At 46.7% G+C, this 22,804-nt stretch overlaps 1 protein-coding gene across 1 annotated transcript in view; it reads left to right on the top strand.

Moving 5' to 3' along the window:
• The window catches only part of THSD7B (thrombospondin type 1 domain containing 7B), a 714,750-nt gene that overhangs the window by 549,712 nt on the left and 142,234 nt on the right, over positions 1-22,804 (top strand). Inside the window, 1 exon segment of the mRNA XM_040358054.1 lies at positions 18,729-18,862. Coding sequence (XP_040213988.1) covers positions 18,729-18,862 — 134 coding nt within the window.

Raw genomic sequence — 22,804 nt, 5'->3', positions numbered from 1 at the left:
TGCATCCTCTCCGTCGCTTCCGGGTATGGGCTGCGGGAATGGGCGTTCCTTCTTGATTGACAGTCCTCCGAGAGGCTTCCGACGGTCGCATCCATCGCGTCACGATTTTCCGAAAGAAGCCGAACGTCGGTGCGCAGGCGCAGTATAGAGCCGCACCGACGTTCGGCTTCTTTCGGCTACGAGTGACGCGATGGATGCGACCGTCGGAAGCCTCTCGGAAGACTGTCAATCAAGAAGGAACGCCCGCTCCCGAAGACCCATACCCGGAAGCGACGGAAGAAGATGCAGCTCGAAAACGGGTAAGTACTGCTCATATTTTAATACAAATAGCCGATTCCCCTAGACAAAACGAGCAGGAAGCTAAGGGGAGAAATTTTTTTTTTTTTATAAATGGGTGAACTCCCGCTTTAAGTCCCTCCACACATGCCAGGGTTCTGGGTGTAATCCTAGACTCTGAGCTCTCCTTCAGCCCCCACATCCAATCACTGGCTACATCTTGCTGCCTCAACCTCCGCAAAATTTCCAGAATTTCGCCCCTTCATGACTAACCATCACAAAACAACTTTTTCACTCCTTGGTTATTTCCCGACTCGACTGCTGCAACTCTCTTCTCACTGGTCTACCTTTTTACAGGCTATTGCCCCTTCAGTCTATTAGGAATATTGCTGCTAGATTAATACACCTTATGCCCTGTACACACGACAGATCGTCCGACTTTTTTCGCTTGCTAGTCGCAAGTAGAAATTGAATAGGTTACTAAAGTCACAAAAATTCTCGTACGACAGAAAAAAAAAAAAATCGGAAGTGATGTCATGTATTGTAGTGTATTTGTATTGTATTTTCGGATGAACGAAAATCGTACGATCTGGTATCGTACAAGGTAAATTTTCATGCTTGTCCGATCAAATAATATAGGATGAACTTTCATGATCGACTCTCAAAAGCTCTGTACTAACGACCTGATTCTTGTCCGATCACGTCGTAAGTGGTATTTTTCATCCGTTTTTCGGATCATGTGTACGGGCCATTACTAACGGATCGGTGACTAATGCTCCTCTGCCAATCCCTTCACTGGCTTCCACTACCCCACCGTATAAAATTTTGAATACTAACCAAAACATACAAGGCCATTCATAACATCGCCCCCAGCTACATCTGCAGATATCGCCCAAATCCTCATCTTTGCTCCTCCCAGGACCTCCTGCTCTCCCTTGTTACCACCTCCCATGCTCAACTCCAGGACTTCTCCAGAGCCTCTCCCATCCTCAAACTCCTTTCCCCAGTATGTCCGGTCAGCCCCTTCCCTGTCCGCCTTAAAGAGGAAGTAAATCCTGATGGGTTTTACTTCCTCTTTGTTCACCTGCAAAGGTTTACCTGCAAAGTTGTCCCTGAGGGTTTACAAACACTTTAAGGCAATCCCTGAAAACTCACTTATTCATGAAAGCCTACTCCACTTAAGAACTGTACCCGAGTCACCTCCAACTGATCACCCCCCACAGCTATTATCTTTTCTACCACCTCCCCACCCCTTTAGATTGTAAGCTCCACAAGCAGGGCCCTCCTGTCCCTCCTGTATGTATTGTAATTGTACTGTCCCCCCCTCTACATTGTAAAGCGGTGCGCAAACTGTTGGTGCTGTAAAGCCTCGTACACACGACCGAAAAACTCTACAGGTGAAACACATCGTTTTGCTCGTCGAGTTCCTTGTTAGGCTGTCGAGGATCTCGGCGAGCCAAATTTCTCCATTCCCGTCGAGGAAAAAGAAGACTAAGGCCCTGTACACACGACCGAGTTTCTCGGCAGAATTCAGCCAGAAACTCGATCGGAGCTGGATTCTGCCGAGAAACTCGGTCGTGTGTACACTTTTCAGCGAGGAAGCCGACGAGGAACTCGTCTGGCCAAATAGAGAACATGTTCTCTATTTCCTCGTTGTTCAATGAGGAAAGTCGGCCCGCCGAAATCCTCGGCGGCTTCAACACTGAACTCGACGAGGAACTCGATGTGTTTGGCACGTCGAGTTCCTCGGACGTGTGTACGGGGCCATACTCTCTTTTTGGCTCGACGAGATCCTCGACAGTTTCCTCGTCGAAAAGTGTACACACGACCGGTTTCCTCTGCAAAAAAAAAAAAAATACCAGCAAGTTTCTTGCTGGTTTTTGCCGAGAAACTCGGTCGTGTGTACGAGGCCTGAAACTACTGTCAACTACTGTAACAGTGCTGCACCATCAGTTAGTCTGCCCGGGGGCTTGTAAGGCAACAAATAATAGAACAGTTGATGGTATAATTAGTAGCTAGTCGCTGTTTTGTTGATTGGCCAGTTAGAAAGTGAAGAGAAGAATTCTGATTTCTTGTGCATCTGCTTTTTCTTTCTTTTTTTATTTTATTAGAACAATTGTGAGTTGTGTGGGTGGAGATCCAGTTATATATATAAAAGGAGTCTTTAAGCCTTGTGCCGCTGACTGCGATATAACTGCGATTTACTTTTTAGTTCAACTCTTTTGAAGAGTCTGAAAAGCTACTGAATTATTTACAGTAACTGAACATTTTATTATAGAAAAAAAAAGAAAGGATTTAGTGTCTAAAGCTGTATCGTATTTGCAAAGAAATGGTAGATGTAATGGGGTAATTATTGTTGTGCACGGCTGTCCTCATTTTCCCTCAATAGACAAGATTTTATCCCAAGTTTTTACAGTAAACATGCAGTTATTCTATACTAAAACTGGTACTAGAAATTAAATCCTGCAGATTTCTCCCCAATGGAGCTTGGGAAGTCAAGCCTAGCCCAGCTCCCTCCTGCACCCTTTATTAGCGTATGAGATTGTTCGTCACATTGATGAACCAATATTGAGGACTGGTGGCATTAAGTGGAGATGCTTCAAAATTTAGACCTGGTTTAGAGCATTACCTACCCTCAATGATAATTGGCTGGCATTATATAGCTACATAGAAAGTACAGGCTGGCAACTCGACAGCTTCTCCATAGAAAATATTTATTGAAGCATTACAGCAGTAACATCTTTCAAAAATACTGACACGTTTCGGCCTTAGGCCTTCATTATCTATGCTTTGGTAAGGACCTAAGGCCGAAACGTGTCAGTAATTTTGGATGATGTTACTGCTGTAATGCTTCAATAAATATTTTGTATGGCGAAGCTATCGAGTTGCCTGCCTGTACTTTCTATGGATCACTTGTGAACTTAATTAGCCAGAGCACCGACCACTCTACACACCAACTATACTATAGCGGTAGAGCTTGGGTGAGTTTTCCTCTTGCTATTATATAGCTACCTATCTGCTCCTTGTTTAGATCTGTGATAACAGGTTTGGCAGAGGGAAGTCTTCCAACATCGTCTTTCTTTGCCGTTCAGAGATAACATGGGATTGACTGTCGAGAGCTGCAAAGCAAGTCAATGTTGAATGAATACAAAAGATTGAAATGTGCTGTACTCCTTTAGTAAAGAAAGCCTATGACATATTTAAGAAAGACTGTGACATAAGAAGGCCTTCTGTCACACTTTTGATCCTGCTGCCTGCGAGACCTTGCCAACAGCAGTAACACTATGGAGGACACAGCAGGAAATCTAAACACTTAGATGCCTGCATTAATTGCTCCCTCAATGACTGGATGAGTGAGGCATCGCTCTCTCCCTGGCGACTTACATTCTAAGGCCCCGTACACACGAGGGGACATGTCAGTTTTCATCGGACATGTCCGTTTGGAGATTTTGGTCTGATGGCTGTACACACCATCAAACCGAAATCCTAGCGGACAGACAACGCGGTGACGTAGACGACACCGACGTTCTCTATCGCGCGAGTTCAATGCTTTCACGCATGCCTCGAATCAATTTGATGCATGCGCGGGATTGCGGAAATGTCTGACGGACAGCTCTCCAGCGGACAAGTTTCTTAGCATGCTAAGAAACTTTTGTCCGCTGGATATCTGTCCGCTAGCCTGTACACACGAACGGATCTGTCCTCTGAAACTGGTCCGCGGACCAGTTTCAGCGGACATTTCCGGTCGTGTGTACGAGGCCTTAAAGGGACACTAAAGGTTACGTTTTTTAAATAACAAACATGTCATTATTACCTCCACTGTGCAGTTCTTTTTGCAGAGTGGCCCCAATCATCCTGTTCTGGGATCCCACGTCTCGGCTCCTCCCCACAAGAGCTAACCCCCTCTGGGAAGCTCTCTCCCAAGGGGTTACTTTGTGGGCTCCCCTGTTAAACTCTCGGCATGCATAGCCCCGCCGAGTGTATAACTCGGCCCCAGCCCCCGGCAGCCGTGTCACTGGATTTGATTGATAGCAGCGGGAGTCAATGACTGTGCTGCTATCAATCTATCCAATTAGGAGCCATTCAGACATTGAGAGAATGACGCGGGATCGTGCCCTCGGAGATTCGGGGCTCAGGTAAGTAAAATGAGGGCCCGGGGGGGGCCGGAGAGTGCAAGGTGTTTTTTCACCTTAATGCATAGGATGCATTAAGGTGAAAAAACACAAAGCTTTACAACCCCTTTAAGCATTTTCGGCAGCAAGGGAGGACAAATACAAAGCAAGTGAGTGTTCACCCAACAATCCTGTTGCATTATGTGAGAAACTTTTACCCCACTGGAAACTACCATGTGTTGCAGTATTTGAGGAATCCTTGCAGGACTTCTAGCACTCTTTTTCTCTCAGACTCTCTGCCAAGACTCCCCGAGTTCCCTTAAATGATGTAGGCAGCAAAGGAAAATCACTGTTCCAGGTGAAAAACTCCAGGCACAATGAATAGTGTGAGACTCTTCACATGGGTGCAAGCCCCATCTCGCCTGCCGTAGAAGGCTGAATAAGGAAATAAATTGGCTGCACACCGACGTTCTTAAAGTACATTTACTGAATGTTCCATACAAACAATGGCACACACAATAGTTGCAGTAGTTGGAACAGAGGTGGACTAGTTTTGCACAGCTACACTGTGCTTACTCATGAGTAATGAGGTTAAGTAAGCACAGTGTAGCTGTGCGAAACTAGTCCACATACTGCAATCATGGTGTGTGTCATTGTTTTTATGGAACATTCAATAAATGGACTTCTAAATTGTCGGTGTGCAGCCAATTTAAGCAAGGGCCACTTAAGCAACTTGGTAACTGGTTGCGGGCCACAATCAGCAGAGAGGGTGGATGACAGGTTTATGTCCACTCTGCATATGCAAAGCAGACACAGACACAGCCCACTCTACTCTATGGGCCCTCCGATCCTATCTGCCCAGATGGTAGGGGTCGGACTAATCGTGTGAAAGGGGCTTAAAGCTACTTTCACACTAGTGCACTGCAGTTTACCCACACCGCAGGTGCAGCACAGTGCACCTGTGGCTTTCCTGCAGGTAAGCTGCACTTTGCCATAGACTTCTATTATATCCTCCAGGTGTGCTGCACTTTCTGAAACTGCACCAAACCAGCAGGTAATAACAGAAGTCTATGGCTCAGTGCAGGTAACCCGTGCTGCACCTGTGGATCAGTTTGAAAGCAGCCCAGTAACCACTGCAGAACAGATATGCTCATATATACACTGTGATTTTAGTAATAAACTTACCTTTATTACCAGTCTTTCATTCAGGTATGTCCAGCTGTTGCTGCCCCAGGCAGAGTGCATTTGGTATCATGACAGGGGCCGGTGCTATACAGGATGCATCGGCTCTGCAGCCACTTGCTTCCTCTACCGCTGGTTTTATTCACAACACTGATGCTCTGGGATGGTGAGTAAGCAACCCGCAATCTGGGCTTACCAGCCCGCCATCCCAGAGCAGGAGGCCGCGGGCCACATCAGAGGGCACGGTGGGCCACATGTGGCCCCCAGGCCACTGGTTGGCCACCTCTGCTTTGAAAGATACTTATGGCGCGTACACATGGAATTTCCAACAACAAATGTTCGATATGAGCTTGTTGTCGGAAAATCCGACCATTTGTATGCTCTATCGGACATTCCGACAACAAAAATTTGAGAGCTAGACGCACAAAAACTCTACGCATGCTTGGAATCATTGAACTTAATTTTTCTCAGCTCGTCATAGTGTTGTATGTCACTGCGTTCTTGACGTTCGCAATTTCAGACAACATTTGTGTGACCGTGTTTATGCAAGATAAGTTTGAGCGAACATCCGTTTGAAAAAATCCATGGTTTTGATGTCCGATCGTGTATGCAGCATTAGTGTGTCCACTGACTTAAAGGGTATTTCAAGGCCAGACCTTCTGGATGGCCGTGACTTCATTCATTCTCTCTCTCACCACTATTCGGGTCCTACTGAAGATTAAGTTGTGTCTGCTGGGACTGATAGACCCTTTAGCTCCCCGTAGGGTCTCCAGAACTCTTATGGGTTTATTACTTTACTATTCATGTAAAGTTATTATACTGTACTCAAGTGGAAAAATTCCTCAACTCCCTCGCTAAACTTTTGGAAGCATTTGGTCAACTTAGCTTTACCACTCTATAAAGGTATTTATCTATGTATAATGCCGCGTACACACCATCACTTTATGTGATGAAAAAAAATGACGTTTTTAAAAACGTCACTTTAATTGACTGTGTGTGGGCGAAAACGTCGTTTTATGTCTTGTAAAAAACGACCAAAAAAAATTGAAGCATGCTTCAATTTTATGTGTCGTTTTTCAAAAGTGCACTTTTTACTTCACAGAAATTGACCGTGTGTAGCAAAAAACGTCGTTTTCTAAGACGTTTTTTCATCCACGCATGCCCAGAAGCTACTTATGAAGCGAGCTTCAATGGTAAAACGTGGTGAACGTAACCTCACTTTGCAAGAACATTGTGAGAAAAATGATGGTGTGTAGGCAACTTCGTCTTTGAAAATTGAAGTTTCAAAAACGTCATTTTTTACTTCACAGAAAGTGTCGTTTTTTTTCATCACATAAAGTGATGGTGTGTATGCGGCATGAGTTTCAGAGAAATCATATTCCGTGTTTTTGTTCTTTGTGTCATGTTACGTGGCTAGGTGATTACACCTAGGAAGGTGCCTTGTTTATCATCCTTCTCCATCCCTAAGCCCAGAATTCAGGTATAAGATCATTGTGATTCACTCCGTTTCTGTGGTCTGAGCATATTTCTGTCGGGTTGAGGTCAGGACCCTGTTTACCCCAAACTCATCCATGTCTTTATGGACCTTGCTTTGTACACTGGTCCATTTGGTGGAGGGGGAATTATGGTGTGGGGTTGTTTTTCAGGGGTTGGGCTTGGCCCCTTAGTTTCAGTGAAGGGAACTCTAGGGCCTCGTATACACGATAGGTTAACCAGAGGACAATGGTCTGATGGACCGTTTTCATCGGTCAAAACCGATCGTGTGTAGGCCCCATAGGTTATTTATCCATAGGTTAAAAAAAAGCCAACTTGCTTTAAATTTAACCTATGGATTCCTAACCGATAGGTCAAAACCGATCGTTAGTAGGCACAACCATCGGTTACAAATCCACGCATTCTCAGAATCAAGTCCACGCATTGAACTTCGTTTTTTTCAGCACGTCGTTGTGTTTTACGTCACGATCGACACGATCGTTTTTTTAACCGATGGTGTGTAGGCGCAACGGACCATCAGTCAGCTTCATCGGTTAACCTATGACAACGGTCCTTTAGACCGCTCTCATCGGATGGACTGATCGTGTGTACGAGGCTTTAAGGCGTCAGCATACCTAGATATTTTGGAAAATTTCATGCTCCCAACTTTGTGGGAGTAGTTTGGGGATGGTCCCTTCCTGTTTCAACATGACTGCGCACCAGTGCACAAAGCACGTCCATAAAGACATGGATGAGCGAGTTTGGGGTGGAGGAACTTGACTGGCCTGCAGAGTCCTGACCTCAACCCGACATAACACCTTTGGGATGAATTCAGGCGGAGACTGCAGGCCAGGCCTTCTCATCCAACATCAGTGCCTGACCTCACAAATGAGCTTTGGGAAGAATGGTCAAACATTCCCATAGACACACTCCTAAACCTTGTGGACAGCCTTCCCAGAAGAGTTGAAGTTGTTATAGTTGCAAAGGGTGGGGCCAACTCAATATTGAACCCTACGGACAAAGACTGGGATGCCATTAAAGTTTCTGGGCCAGATTCTCAAAAGAGATACGACGGTGTATCTCAAGATACACCGTCGTATCTCTGTTTTTGGCCCCGGGTATCTATGCGTCTGATTCCTAGAATCATTTACGCATAGATACGGCGTAGATCCGACAGGTGTAAGTCACTTACACCGTCGGATCTTAGATGTAATTCTACGCTGGCCCCAAGTTAGCGTTTACGTTGATTTCTCATTTGACTATGCAAATGAGCCTGATACGCTGATTCCCAAATGATTTTGCGCCGCCTTGTCGTAGTTTACGTCGTTTCCGTAAGCATAAGGTTACCCCTGCTATATGAGGGGTAACCTTACGTCAAAAAAAGGAAAAAGAAAGGCGCACCAGCCTCGTGTACTACCGTTTGGCAAATTTTAATGAAAAATTAAAATAATGAAAACTACTCACAAACAAAGAATGATAAAAGGCTTGTCAAACGATAATTGAAATACCCCTCAAACCACACTCCAGAATGTAGGGGGGGGGGGGGGTGGCGAGGTGCGTTGCTGCTTGGCTGACGCGTTTCGAGGTGACAGAGACCTCTTCCTCAGAGCCCAGCAGAGGAAGAGGTCTCTGTCACCTCGAAACGCGTCAGCCAAGCAGCAACGCACCTAGTAGTTTTCATTATTTTAATTTTTCATTAAAATTTGCCAAACGGTAGTACACGAGGCTGGTGCGCCTTTCTTTTTCCCTTTTTTGTCTTCTATCAGGATTCCCCCATCCATGAAGGGCAGCAAGGCCTCTGATACTACGGGTTTTTTTGACATCTAAAGAGAACTGTATGTAGACATTTGATCAATCATCAAGGATCCCACTTGTGCGCAGGAGTTTGTGTGTTTTTTATTCCGTAACCTTACGTCAGTCCGCCGTATGCCATGTTAAGTATGGCGTCGGGTCAGCGTCGTCTTTTTCCGTTGTTTACGTTGTTTTACTAAGTTGTTCGCGAATAGGACTTTACGTCAATGACACTCACGTCGGCTTCATTGACATTTTCCGTTGTGAGCTGGAGCATGCGCAGTTCAATCGGCGCGGGGGCGTGCTTAATTTAAATACAGGACGCCCCCTTTGAATTACGTGGCCATATGCCGGGCCATTTACACTACGCCGCCGCAAATTACGGAGCAAGTGCTTGGAGAATACGGCACTTGCTCCAGTAAGTTGTGGCAGCGTAGTGTAAATGGCTTACACTACGCCGCCGTGGATTCTATGTGAATCTGCCCCCATGTGTGTATAAAGGCAGGCGTCCCTTTACTTTTGACAATATAGTGTACGGAACACCAGCAATTTCATTCAAACTAAAATTGTATTCTTTCCATTTTTGTTACGATTGTAAAACGTGGTCTCTTGCCCTCTGACCTGTAAAGACATAAATAAAGAATGCTATAAAGAATGCAAAAGGAAAAACAAAATAAGTGAATCCCATGGTAGTAAAATGGGAACATTAAAATAAAAAAATAGCTAGTATGTTTGTAAAAGAGCCACATAAGGATGTTTTAAGCACCTAACACGGGGAGAATTTAGAGGAAATTATTTTAGTAAATGGATTTGTCTTTCGATAATTGGACTGGAGGGAATATTGCTCAGGCAGCAGGAAAATGAGTGATTCACGCGTATCCAGCAAGAATAATGGATTTGCAGCGATCCTGTCATTTAAGAAATTATGGAAAGTTGTGTCATAATTGTGATTGATGAAAGGCGTTATTTCATGCCAGGATAGTGTTCGGCAGCAAGTCAGAGTTTGGCATCTCTGCATTTTATCTCTCTTTTTATAGATTAGTAGCTCCACAGACATCATATTAGTTAAATTCCACAGTGTGGACTAGAGGAATATATGGTTTTTGCTCATTTCTGCTGAAAAAAAAAACCACAGAGTTTGTATAAAGAGGAACTGAACTCTGTTGTTGGCTGTGTCAAAAAAAAGTATGATAAATGCCCACATCCTATAATTTGCGCATACTATATGAACAAAATTGTAGCCATTGACTGATGTATTGCTGATTTTTTGGCTGCCAAAACCATACCATACTTCCCGCCTTACCCACCTTATATAACCACTTGCCGACCGGCTAACGCTGGCAGAATGGCACGGCTGCGCAAAGCAAAGTACCTGTACGTTGCTTTGAATTTTCCGCCGGCGCAAGCTCCGTGACAAGGCATTTACCCTGTTCTGCCTAGTGACAGGACACTGATCTACTGCTCCCTGATCTACTGCATGCGCAGTAGGAAACGCACAGTGAAGCCGCAAGGCTCCACTGCCTGTTTCCCTTACTTCGAATGGAGGTGCCAGGACCCGATCCGATGGATGGATGGATCGGCCTCGGGTGGCCGACATCACGGGCACCAGGGACAGGTAAGTGTGCTTATTAAAAGTCAGCAGCTACAGTGTTTGTAGCTGCTGACTTTTAAACATTTTTTTTTACAACTGGACCTCCGCTTTAAGTGCCACCCCACTGCTAAGAGGTCCAGATACAACTTTATTCCATTAAAGATCAGGGGTCAAGGCCGATCCGCCCTATAGGCTCACTATGCAAGCCGCTTAGGGCCCCACAAAGCTGCGGAGGGCCCCCCAAATTACTAGAGGCCCCGCCTGGTGAGAAGTAATTTTCAGCCCCTTTTTGGCAACTCGCTGGCTGCATGGGAGAAGAGGTAAGACGTTAGCACCCCCCGCTTCTCAATTTAATGTAAGATGTCATTTCCGACAGCAGAACACCCCCTCCCCCGCTTCTAAACTTTAATCTTTGTGACACGTCACTGTGGGCAGCGCCCCCCCCCTGCTTCTCAACTTTAATGTGACATGTCATTTTCGGCAGCCCCCCCCCCCCCACTTCTTAACTTTAACGTGACATGTCATTTTGCTTAGGGCCCCAGGGAGGTCAGGATCGGCACCGCTGTATGTGATGCGGGCCCCAGGCAGAGCATTGTGCACTCGTACTGTGGTACTAGTCCTGACTCCTGGTGAGGTGATACTAAAATCTGGGGGCCACAGGTCACCCTATCACCCTATCACCACCCTAGGTCTGTCCCTCTTTTGTGGTCGGGCGCTCTCCAAGGGGATTGGTGAAGAGTTATGGGTGACGGCATCACGGGTCAGGTAGAGGGCCCCTTAGCAAATTTTGCTTAGGGCCCCAGGGAGGTCAGGATCGGCACTGTCAGGGGTACAGATCAAGAAAAAGCCAATGCATTTTGGGGGTCTACGCGCCCCCTTCATCAGGGCTAGAAAGCACATAAGAAGGTTATTTTGTCAATCAGGCCTCGTACACAGGACCAAGTTTCTCGGCAAAAACCAGCAAGAAACTTGCTGGTATTTTTTTTTTGCCGAGGAAACCGGTCGTGTGTACACTTTTCGACGAGGAAACTGTCGAGGATCTCGTCGAGCCAAAAAGAGAGCATGTCTTCTTTTTCCTCGACTGGAATAAGGAAATTTGGCTCGCCGAGATCCTCGGCGGCTTCACAAGGAACTCGACGAGCAAAACTATGTGTTTCGCCGGTCGAGTTTCTCGGTCGTGTGTACGAGGCTTCAGACAACAATACAATATCCCATCCACGGGGGTCATATTTAAAACCAAACGGTCAATAGTAACAAGTAGGGTTGTCCCCATACCGATACCAGTATCGGTATCGGGACCGATACCGAGTATTTGCGGGAGTACTTGTACTCCCGCAAATACCCCCGATGTCTAAATAGAATACTTGCTGTCGCCGCCGCCGCCGTCACCGCCGCCGTATATCGCAAATCCACCGCTGCCGCGTTAATCACTGTGCGGCGAACATTACAGGCACCTTTAGTTTGAATAGCTGTTTTGCCCACCGTGCCGTGTATAGACACTCCCCCTTGGACGGATCTGTCCAATCCCGAGCAAGGGGGAGTGTCCTTTACACGGCGTGGCAGGGAAAACAACTATTCAAACGAAAGCTGCCTGTAATGTTCGCTGCACGGTGATTAACGCAGCGGCGGCATCATCATTAGGTATGGGGGACATGGCTGCATATGTTTGGGGACATGGCTGGATATATGTGGGGGGACATGGCTGCATATATGGGGGACATGGCTGCATATATGTGGGGGACATGGCTGCATATATGTGGGGGACGCATATATGTGGGGGACATGGCTGCATATATGTGGGGGACATGGCTGCATATATGTGGGGGACATGGCTGCATATGTGGGGGACATGGCTGCATATATGGGGGACATGGCTGCATATGTGGGGGACATGGCTGCATATGGGGGGACATGGCTGCATATGTTTGGGGACATGGCTGCATATATGGGGGACATGGCTGCATATATGTGGGGGACATGGCTGCATATGTGGGGGACATGGCTGCATATATGGGGGACATGGCTGCATATGTGGGGGACATGGCTGCATATGGGGGGACATGGCTGCATATGTTTGGGGACATGGCTGCATATATGGGGGACATGGCTGCATATGTGGGCACATGGCTGCATATGGGGGGGACATGGCTGCATATGGGGGGGGGACATGGCTGCATTTGGGGACACATTTTAAAAAAAGTATCGGTATTCGGTATCGGCGAGTACATAAAAAAAAGTATCGGTACTTGTACTCGGTCCTAAAAAAGTGGTATCGGGACAACCCTAGTAACAAGAGTATCAAAATAATTACATAAAATAGAGAACACGAGTGTTGAACAACAAAAAGGAAAATGGGTGCTGAAAGCAAAAAATAATAATAAAAAAAAGATAATAATTATAATACTAACTAACCATAGTGTGACTGCGGAAGCAAGCAAAGTTTTGCATAAAAGGTCATTTTATAGCTCACTACCCAAAAATTTATGATTGTTTTTGAGTGACGTTTTGAGATAAACAAGTGAGAATACATCTTTATGGCCCAACAATCTCATGTCTTTGAAAAGAGTGTTGAGCACTTCTTTGCCTCCTTTGATTGTCCTTATAATTGCACGGAACTATTTCACATGTAGATGATGCGAACGTGTCTTTAATGAGACATGAGACCGAATTTCTTTGCGGCGAGCCCGAGCATTGAACTTAAGTTGAAAAGTTGATCTTGAAATGCCAATCTTTGAAGTATCTCAGTACAGACAAGTCTAGAGAGCTCATCTCTATTGAACTGCAATGAAAATGTCACAGGAAAAGTACATCACTTCAGAAGGTTAATGACGGAGGTTGTAACGGAGAGACGGATGTATTTTCAGATTTGAGTAGGCAGATTTCACTTGTACGCTCGGTGACCTCAAATCAAATCACTACGATTGTGGAGTTCAACGTGTATTTATGGAACTTTGCAAATTTCATAGTTGAAATAATCAAAAGGAAACTACTATGTTCTGCAACAATTGCTCTACACATTTTAAATGATGATTACCACAAAGTTTACCCAGCAGTAACTTTCCATGTGATATACATACCGTATTTATCGGCGTATACCGCGCACTTTTTTGCCCTGAAATTCAGGGCAAAATCGTGGGTGCGCGATATACGCCGATACCCGCTTCCCGCGCCGAGTTTGAACTACTGTGCCGGCATATACCGAGCGCAGTACACTCGGGTATAGTCGGGCAGGCTCGGCTCCTCTCGCGGTCACGTCCTGGACGTACAGGACGTGAACCGCGAGAGGAGCCGAGCCTGCCCGACTATACACGAGTGTACTGTGCTCGGCAATATGCTGGCACAGTGGTTCAAACTCAGCGCGGGAAGCGGGGATCGAGCGAGGAGGACACCGCAGAAGGATGCCGGACCCGACGAGGAGGACACCACCGAAGCCGCAGACGGACGCTGGATCCTACGAGGCCGCCGATGGACGCCGCCCAAGACACCAAAACTGTAAGTACTAAAATGTTTTTTTTTATAGGAATGCGGGTCCACTTTAGGGGTGCACGCTATACGCCGGAGCGCGCAATACCCCGATAAATACGCTATGTAGCGTTACCCCCTCAGGAGCCGCTGGTTGTTGTTGGGATCGGCGTATTAAGTTACCTTTCAGTGTTGTCTAGGGGTGTAGTTGATGAGTAGAGTAGTAAGTGAAGTAGTGAGCGAATGTCCAGTCAATGAATAAATGTTTTCAAATGCTTTATTTCCAGGCCCAACATGGCCAACATCAACATGGGGTATAGCAAAAAGGTTGATGAAGCAGAAGAGAACTTTGCAGTATCAGGCCTGGATAAGAACCGAGCAACAACAGCACAGTAGTAGTAGTTACAGTTCGTCGCCACTCTAGCCAGAGTGGGTAAAGTGCCCCCGGACAGACTCCTGCCACAAGCCTGGCAGCCGAAGTGTCACTTTGGATTGCTGGGAGGAACAGGCCTCTGCCACAGGCCTGGCTCTAGGGCCTCTGCCACATGCCTAGTACGTTAAGTGAACCGAACGGATTGAGAAATTCCTCCCAGTAGATTAAGTAAGGGGTCCCCGGGTGACAGTTGAAGTGTACCTGTCAATGTCAAGCCCTGTTGGACAACTTGCCTCCGGGTTCTCCTCAAGCCGACCCCCCATCGAACGGCATCCAGCCTGGGATCTCCTCAGTAGAGCTGGGAACCCAGTAAGTCACTGGGACCCCTTTCAGGAACATGAAGCTCCATGTAGCGTGTGACCCCGGCCTGGTAGGTCATCACCGGGGTCCGTTGGATGCGCACACTCTGAAGGTGGGTGCCGCACCTGGAACCCGGAAACCCGCGAAGAAGCACACAAAATGGCATCTGCCACAGATATACTCTCCCCCAGCATGCCCCGCGAGGGAAAACCCCTCTAAATGGCTGCTGGGGAAAAGCGGCTCCGCCAGGACCCGTCGAGCGCCACCTGTCGCCCAGGGGTGGAATCAGCACCCCTGGAGCGCAGACTGACCTAGAGGACAGTTAAGGAATGACAGCAGCCCAGAATTTACTGTGTTAGGCGGGCTTACGCCGGCCAATTTACGCTACACCGCTGCAACTTATGGAGAAAGTGCTTTGTGAATACTGCACTTGCCCATCTAAATTGCGGCGGCGTAGTGTAAATAACATACGCTATGCCCGCAGAAAGTTAAGCCGCCGTACGTGTTGTATTTTTTTTTAAATTGTCGCTCTATTTTTGTTTATAGTGCAGAAAATAAAAACCGCAGAGGTGATCAAATACGACCAAAAGAAAGCTCTATTTGTGGGGAAAAAAGGATGCCAATTTTGTTTGGGAGCCACGTCTTTCTTTGGGAGCCCCGCAATTGTCAGTTAAAGCGACGCAGAGCCGAATCGCAAAAAGTGCTCTGGTCCTTGGGCAGCCAAATGGTCCGGGGCTGAAGTGGTTAAGTGCACACACAGTATAATAGTAGGGGAAGATTGTTGTTGAAATGAATGGTCTGGCAGGAGGGTTCTCTTTAATAAATGAAACAGTCAGAACAGAAGATGGAGTGTGCTTACAGTAGATGAGAAGGATACTTGTAACAGCTTACATATAGCAGAGAGAGATGATGACAGAACAAAGGTGACTTTGTCTATAGCTATGAGGCTCCTAGAACAGAGAAAAGAATAGCAGGTAAATGAGGTGGGCCAAGGGAAGGTAGTTTAGTGCAATCATAGGTCTCAGATTGTATTGATTTTTTTTTCACTAATGTAGTTGGACAAGGAAAGCCAGTAACCAAAGTCCCGACCCTCATTTTCTACAAATAAGATGTGAAGCTTCGTCATCTTCGTTGTTTTTGTCATTGATACTAAACCACTTTGGATTTTTTTTACTTGGGCAGTAAGATCCGGGGGTCCCGACTGCAATACCGAGAGGGCTGAAATGTATTTTAATTGATGTTGAAGTGTTAAAGATGGTTGTTAATGCTGTAGGAGCTTCAAAGAGCTCACATCTAGAGGCAATATTGCAAAAACCCAACTATCCCAAATAGATTTCACACACTAGATGGATCAGAAATGTGAAATATGTAAATTTCTTATTTGATTCCAGCTTTCTAGGCTTCTCATATCTACTAGGAATTATTAGTTTTGTCTTGAAAAAAAACATCACTTGTCTCCAGTTTCCATCAAGTGAAATACAACCTGATTACGTTTCTGAATTCCTTACAGGATACTTTATATTAGAGACTGACAATTGAAGTTTCTTTGTTTTCAGGATTAGATTGTAAATCAAAGTCTTGTTGGGTACAGAGGGATAGATTTCCTTTGGTAAATGTCTAACTGAAGGACTCATCCGGTGTGACATATTAAACAAACTTATCAGACTTACGTCCATTGAGGCAGGATAGAAAATACGGTCATCGGTTTGAAAATACTTTTCTAGTATTGATTCTTTTACTTGGCAAATCGGATTTATAACTTTGTAAAATAACATTTACTGGTATTTTATTTTCCATTTGGTGATATACCGGTACTTTCATTACAGGCTTTGTGGTGTCCACTTGCCTTGACTAAAGGTCAACTTCATCCATAATGGATTATTCAGTTTTGGTTTGGCAGTAATGAGTTGAATCACCTAAGGCCTCGTACACACGACCGAACATGTCCGCTGAAACTGGTCCGGCGGACCAGTTTCCGCGGACATGTTCGGTCGTGTGTACGGCCGACCGGACGATTGTCCGGCGGATCGGACAGGTTTCCAGTGGACAAATGTTTCTTAGCATGCTAAGAAACATGTCCGCTGGAAGCCTGTCCGTCGGACATGTTCGGTCGTCTGTACGACTCACCGGACATGTCCGCTCGGCCGAAAGCCCTCGCATGCGTTGAAGTAATTAGACGCATGTGTGGAAGCATTTACCTTCCAGGGTCGCGATGACGCGGCGACGGCGCGGCACGTCACCGCGTATCCTGTCCGCCGGATTTCTGTTTGATGGTGTGTACAACCATCAGACAGAAATCTCCGAGCGGACATGTCCGATGAAAACGGTCCGCGTTTTCATCGGACATGTCCCCTCGTGTGTACGAGGCCTAACAGTTTTTTACGTCTCTTGCTCCAGTGGTGAGATTTCCTGGCAATAGTTAGGCCGCGTACACACGGTCGGTCCAAACCGATGAAAACGGCCTGAAGTCCAGTTTCATCGGTCCAAACCGACCATGTGTACGGCCCATCGGTCTGTTGTCCTTCGGGCAAAAATTAGAGAACTTGCTTTAAAATCGAACCGATGGACGGCTGACCATCGGTCAAAACCGATGGTTAGTACACAAAAGCATTGGTTCAAAACCCGCGCATGCTCAGAATCAAGTCGACGCATGCTTGGAAGCATTGAACTTAGTTTTTTTCAGCACATCGTGTGTTTTACGTCACCGCGTTTTGACCCGATCGGTTTTTGAACTGATGGTGTGTACGCACATCAGACCATCAGTCTACTTCAGCGGTGAACCGATGAAAATGGTCCGTCGGACCATTCTCATCGGATGGACCGGTCGTGTGTACGCGGCCTTCACAAAGCACTTGCGCCGCCGTATCTCGAGATACGCCGCGTAAGTGCAAATATGCGCCGTCGTATCTGTGCGCGTGCCCACAAAACTAGATACGCCTGAAAATAGGCTTCATCCGACCGACGTAACTTGCCTACGTCGCGGTAGAGTGGGCGCATATTTACGCTGGACGTATTTGGCGCTCCCATTGATTTTCTATTCACATATGCAAATGAGGGAGATACGCTGATTCACGAACGTACGTCCGTCCGACGCAGTGCGCGTAAAGTCATACGTCCGGCGCAAAGTTATGCCTCATAAAGGAGGTGTAACTCAAAGGGAACACAAGCCGACGTATTTTACGTAGTTTACGTAGGGCGTGAATATGACTAGGCGTAGGTTACGTTCACGCCGTAGGCAGTGATCCGGCGTATCTTAGGGAGTATTTCCGACGTGATTGTGAGCATGCGCACTGGGATACTCCCTGAAAGGTGCCAAATGTGACACCGGAGGGGGGGGAGGATTCCAAAAAGTGGAAGATCCATTTTTGGGTGGAACTCCGCTTTAACGTTCAACTGATAAAGGATGTTGTAAAACTTGGCTGACTGCCTGGACTTTTGATGGCTGAGAGCAGAGAGAATTCTCTGCATTCAAAAGATCGGGAAATACTTTGTCAAGATCGCAACGGGGAAAAAATTATGATAACGATTCTTGCCGATTAATCGTGCCGCTCTAGTGTATAGGGGTTACAGGTAACAATAATCATGTGTTTTAACCTGATTAGGGCAAGCCATAGATGATTCAACATTCTTTCCTTCCACCACGGGTTTCAGGAAAAAAAATTGCTCAATTCATTTTCAACACAGGCAGTGATGATGTAGGAATCCCTCCTGCAGCACTATAGTGTTCTGCTAGCAGTGGGTGGTGTCCTTTCCCTGCCTACAGAACACAATGATTACTGCTAGCCGCTTTAGCCACTGGCAGTAATCGCATGCCAAAAATTTGTCATGCTAGTCATACTAAAGTTGATCGATGGACCAATCAGCCTGCCCACACATAGATTGAATCTTGGCCATTCGCTGCTGAACCAGCCGCAGATTTGATCCATGTATGGCCGGCTTAATACTAGAGATATTCCCTGCAGCTTTGTGCACTGGTTAGATGTCTATTGAATTCAGCTCAGAAATAAACACATAACTCCCGCAGGTGCGTCTCCTTTTCTGTATGTGTGACAGACGTTTATACTGATGACATTGATTTATATAGATCCACTGTTGTGTCTCCTGACAGGTGTACGAGGTAGTCCCTTGTTATACGGAATGCAATCAGTACTTGTGGGTGTCTGAGCCGTGGTCCGCCTGCAAGCTGCACAGCGAGGGGAAGACCGCCGGCTGCGGGCTCGGAATACAAATCAGAAGAGTGCGGTGAGTGAAGGAAGCAGTTCATCTCGGCTGACGGAACAATACATCATGTGTGAGCCGCTTACTGCAGTGTCAGACACTCAGCTAAGACTTCACAACTTTCTTCTGCAATGTTGTTTCTCTGCTACCAACTGAAGTTTTGCTGTGGAAAAGTAGGGCGCACACAAGTGGCTGGGGGGGGGGGGGTAAAAGCAGGTGGTTGATGCATGGTTTTATGCCCCCCTGGCCACACAGCAAAACTAGGCCATGCAGCAGCTCAGGGCTTTCCACATCTTGCAGCCATAAAGCCTTGCTGTGTGACTGCAGCAAAAATTAAACAGCATTTTGCAATTGGCAGACGGCGGCACCGCCGTTGAATGCGATCCATTCAAGTAAATGGGACTGGCCAGCAACCGCCCTGCAATTAGGATTACCACCTTTTCTTTAAGTCAAACCTGAACACTTTAGTGGCCTGGGACACCTTTGGGTGCCCCCAAGGAGAGTAGTAATGCGGTGCGCATAACGTGCCGCAGCGAACTTTGGGTGTGGCCAAATTGATCTTGCTGACATCATCTCCCTGCCGGTAGAACCCTTGCAACCTGGTCAGGCTTCCGACATAAAGCCCCAACCCTACGCTGCTTCTTCTGTCCCTGGGTAGGCCTCAACTGCATAGCAACCAGGGAACTCCCAGATAGGCCTAAACTTCCCAGCTGTCAACACATGACCACCCAGACAGCTGCCCAGGTGGCACCGAACACCCCGATGACCTGACTCCTCAAAAATAAACCCCTGCCAATTGGCTAGAGCAGTGTTTCTCAACTCCAGTCCTCAAGGTGCCCCAACAGGTCATGTTTTCAGGCTTTCCATTATTTTGCACAGGTAATGTGATTAGTTTCACTGCCTTAGTAATTACCACAGCTTTTTCATCTGAGGGAAATCCTGAAAACATGACCTGTTGGGGCGCCTTGAGGACTGGAGTTGAAAAACACTGGGCTAGAGCAACCTATCCACTCATATTCCAAGTTCATATGCACCTTATCATTCCAATGCCAAAGGTAACAATGCCACCTAGTGGCAGAGGAGAGAGGTGCATCAAAAGAGTCAGGAGATCAACTAACAATTGGCTAGGTTAGTTACCACCTAGCAAACATGATTTGACAGCATCCCTGTTCAAGACGAGGGTGCTACAAGTGCATAGCTATAAAAAGTTAACACCCACACAACAGCCTATTTCCTGTACATTTATAGGAACAAATTGGATGGGTTCAGTATACTGCCATGGATAGGCACAGGAAATGAAAATTACGGTAAGTATGACACAATTTTATGTTTTCCTGGTGCCTCCATGGCAGCATACATGTGATAGCATTATCAATATCAATAACTAGCTACCAGGGTGGGAAGCTTCAGAAAATCCTATCATATAAGAAAGTGAGTAAGCTACTGATGGGGACCCAGATGTATAGGGAGACTGATGGGGACCCAGATGTGTAGGGAGACTGATGGGGACCCAGATGTGTAGGGAGACTGATGGGGACCCAGATGTGTAGGGAGACTGATGGGGACCCAGATGTGTAGGGAGACTGATGGGGACCCAGATGTGTAGGGAGACTGATGGGGACCCAGATTTGTAGGGAGACTAATGGGGAACCAGATGTATAGGGCAGTGTTTCCCAACTCCAGTCCTCAAGGCACACCAACGGGTCATGTTTTCAGGATTTCCCTCAGATGAAACGGCTGTGGTAATTACTAAGGCAGTGAAACTGATCAAATCACCTGTGCAAAATAATGGAAAGCCTGAAAACATGACCTGTTGGTGTTTCTTGAGGACTGGAGTTGGGAAACACTGGTATAGGGAGACCGATGGGGACCCAGATGTGAAGGGAGACTGATGGGGACCCAGATGTGTAGGGAGACTGATGGGGACCCAGATGGATAGGGAGACTGATGGGGACCCAGATGTGTAGGGAGACTGATGGGGACCCAGATGTATAGGGAGACTGATGGGGACCCAGATGGATAGGGAGACTGATGGGGACCCAGATGTATAGGGAGACTGATGGGGATCCAGATGTGTAGGGAGACTGATGGGGACCCAGATGTGTAGGGAGACTGATGGGGAACCAAATGTAAGGTGGGACTCTGTTGCGGATGCTTATTTAAAAGGGGGCTCTGATGGGATCCCAGATGTGAAGTGAGACTCTAATGGGGATCCTGATGCATGGGGGATCTGATGGGGACCCTGATGTACAAGGAGACTGATGGGAACCGGGTGTAAGGTTGGACTGTGTTGGGGATGCTGATGTTAGAGGAGACTCTGAGATGAACTGTGATTTTAGGAGGGGTCTCTGATGGGGAATCTGATGGGGGCCTTGATATGAGAGGGTCTCTGTTGGGGGCCCATATGTAAGGGGGGGGGGCTTTGATAATCACCTTCATGCACTCTAATGGGGATATTTTAGACCATGAATATTTGTAAAATATATGACATGACCCTTGTAAAACACCTGCTTTATAGGGAAAAATGTATTTTACATATGCTTTGGGTTCTATTGATAAAACAAATATGCTGTGGGAATGCCTTGAACATTCACACACTAATCAGAAATAGTTGTCACGATGTGTCTATGTATTTTTCTTATGACTGTCAGCTCCATCTAGTGGCCATAAAGCAGTATTTTTCTAATTCAGGTATTTGAGAAAAAAAATACTGCATTACAGCCACTAGATGGCGCTGACAATCATAGAAAATACACACATTAGGCAGAATACGGTGATCATTCATGATGTATGTGCGAACGTTTGAGCGTGGCTCAATATCTGTCAGTGGCCCAGATTCAAGAAGCACTTGCGCCCGCGCAACCATAGTTGCGCGGCGCAAGTGCTTACTTGCTCCGGTGTAACGAGTGCTCCTGATTCAGGAACCTCGTTACACCGAATGCAGCCTAGGATGTGACAAACATAAGCCTCCTTATGCCTTCACATCCCAGGCTGCATTCTTGCGTTGGCCGCTAGGGGGCGCGGCCTTTGTGATCGGCGTGTAGTATGCAAATTGCATACTACCACCGATTCACAAAAGTTGCGCGGGCCCTGCGTACGCAAGGTACGGAGTTTCCATACGGCGCCTTTAGCATAAGGCTGCTCCTGTTAATAGCAGGCGCAGCCAATGCTAAAGTATAGCTGCGCCTCCCGCTCGCGACGTTCAAATTTCACGTCGTTTACGTAAGTGAACCGTGAATGGCGCTGGACGCCATTCACGTTCACTTACAAGCAAATGACGTCCTTGCGACGTCATTTGCCGCAATGCACGTCGGGAAAGTTTCCCGACGGAGCATGCGCTGTTCGCTCGGCGCGGGAGCGCGCCTAATTTAAATGATTCCCGCCCCCGGCGGGATCATTTACATTAGGCAGCCTTGCGCCCGGCTGCTTAGCATATTGCCCGCGCAATTTACGGAGCAACTGCTCCGTGAATCGCGGGCAAAGCGCAATATTTGCGTGGGCGCAGAGAAAAAAATTTGCTCTTTGCCCACGCAAATATTGCGCGATTCTACTTGAATCTGGGCCAGTATCTACAGAGCTGTCAGGATGAAACCAGAGCCTTGCTCAGGGGGAAAGCTGTGTAAACACAATCATGTGCTTAATGTATAAAATACACTGTTCTGTCCATAATGGTTGCACTTTCCCTTGAACTCTCTTTTCATATTTCTCCAACACATCAGCTGCCTGCGACAGAATTATTTCTGAGCAGGTGAGAGGGCAGGTAAGCTTACATATTAATGAATGGCAAGGCGGTTCGGCACGCTCTGCAATTATTGCGATTTGTGGACTGTCTCCAGCTGTGTGAAGTCTGGAAAGAATACAGGAAAAAATATTACATTATTTAAATTTAATTCAGTTGGAACGTCTGTTCAGCTAAATGTTTTATTCCGCATCCCTGACATTTATATTACACTCTCCAGCAAGAGT

The sequence above is a fragment of the Rana temporaria genome, chromosome 6, assembly GCF_905171775.1.
Source record: "Rana temporaria chromosome 6, aRanTem1.1, whole genome shotgun sequence".
Classification (NCBI taxonomy): Eukaryota; Metazoa; Chordata; class Amphibia; order Anura; family Ranidae; genus Rana; species Rana temporaria.
This window is presented reverse-complemented; position numbering and strand designations above follow the sequence as displayed.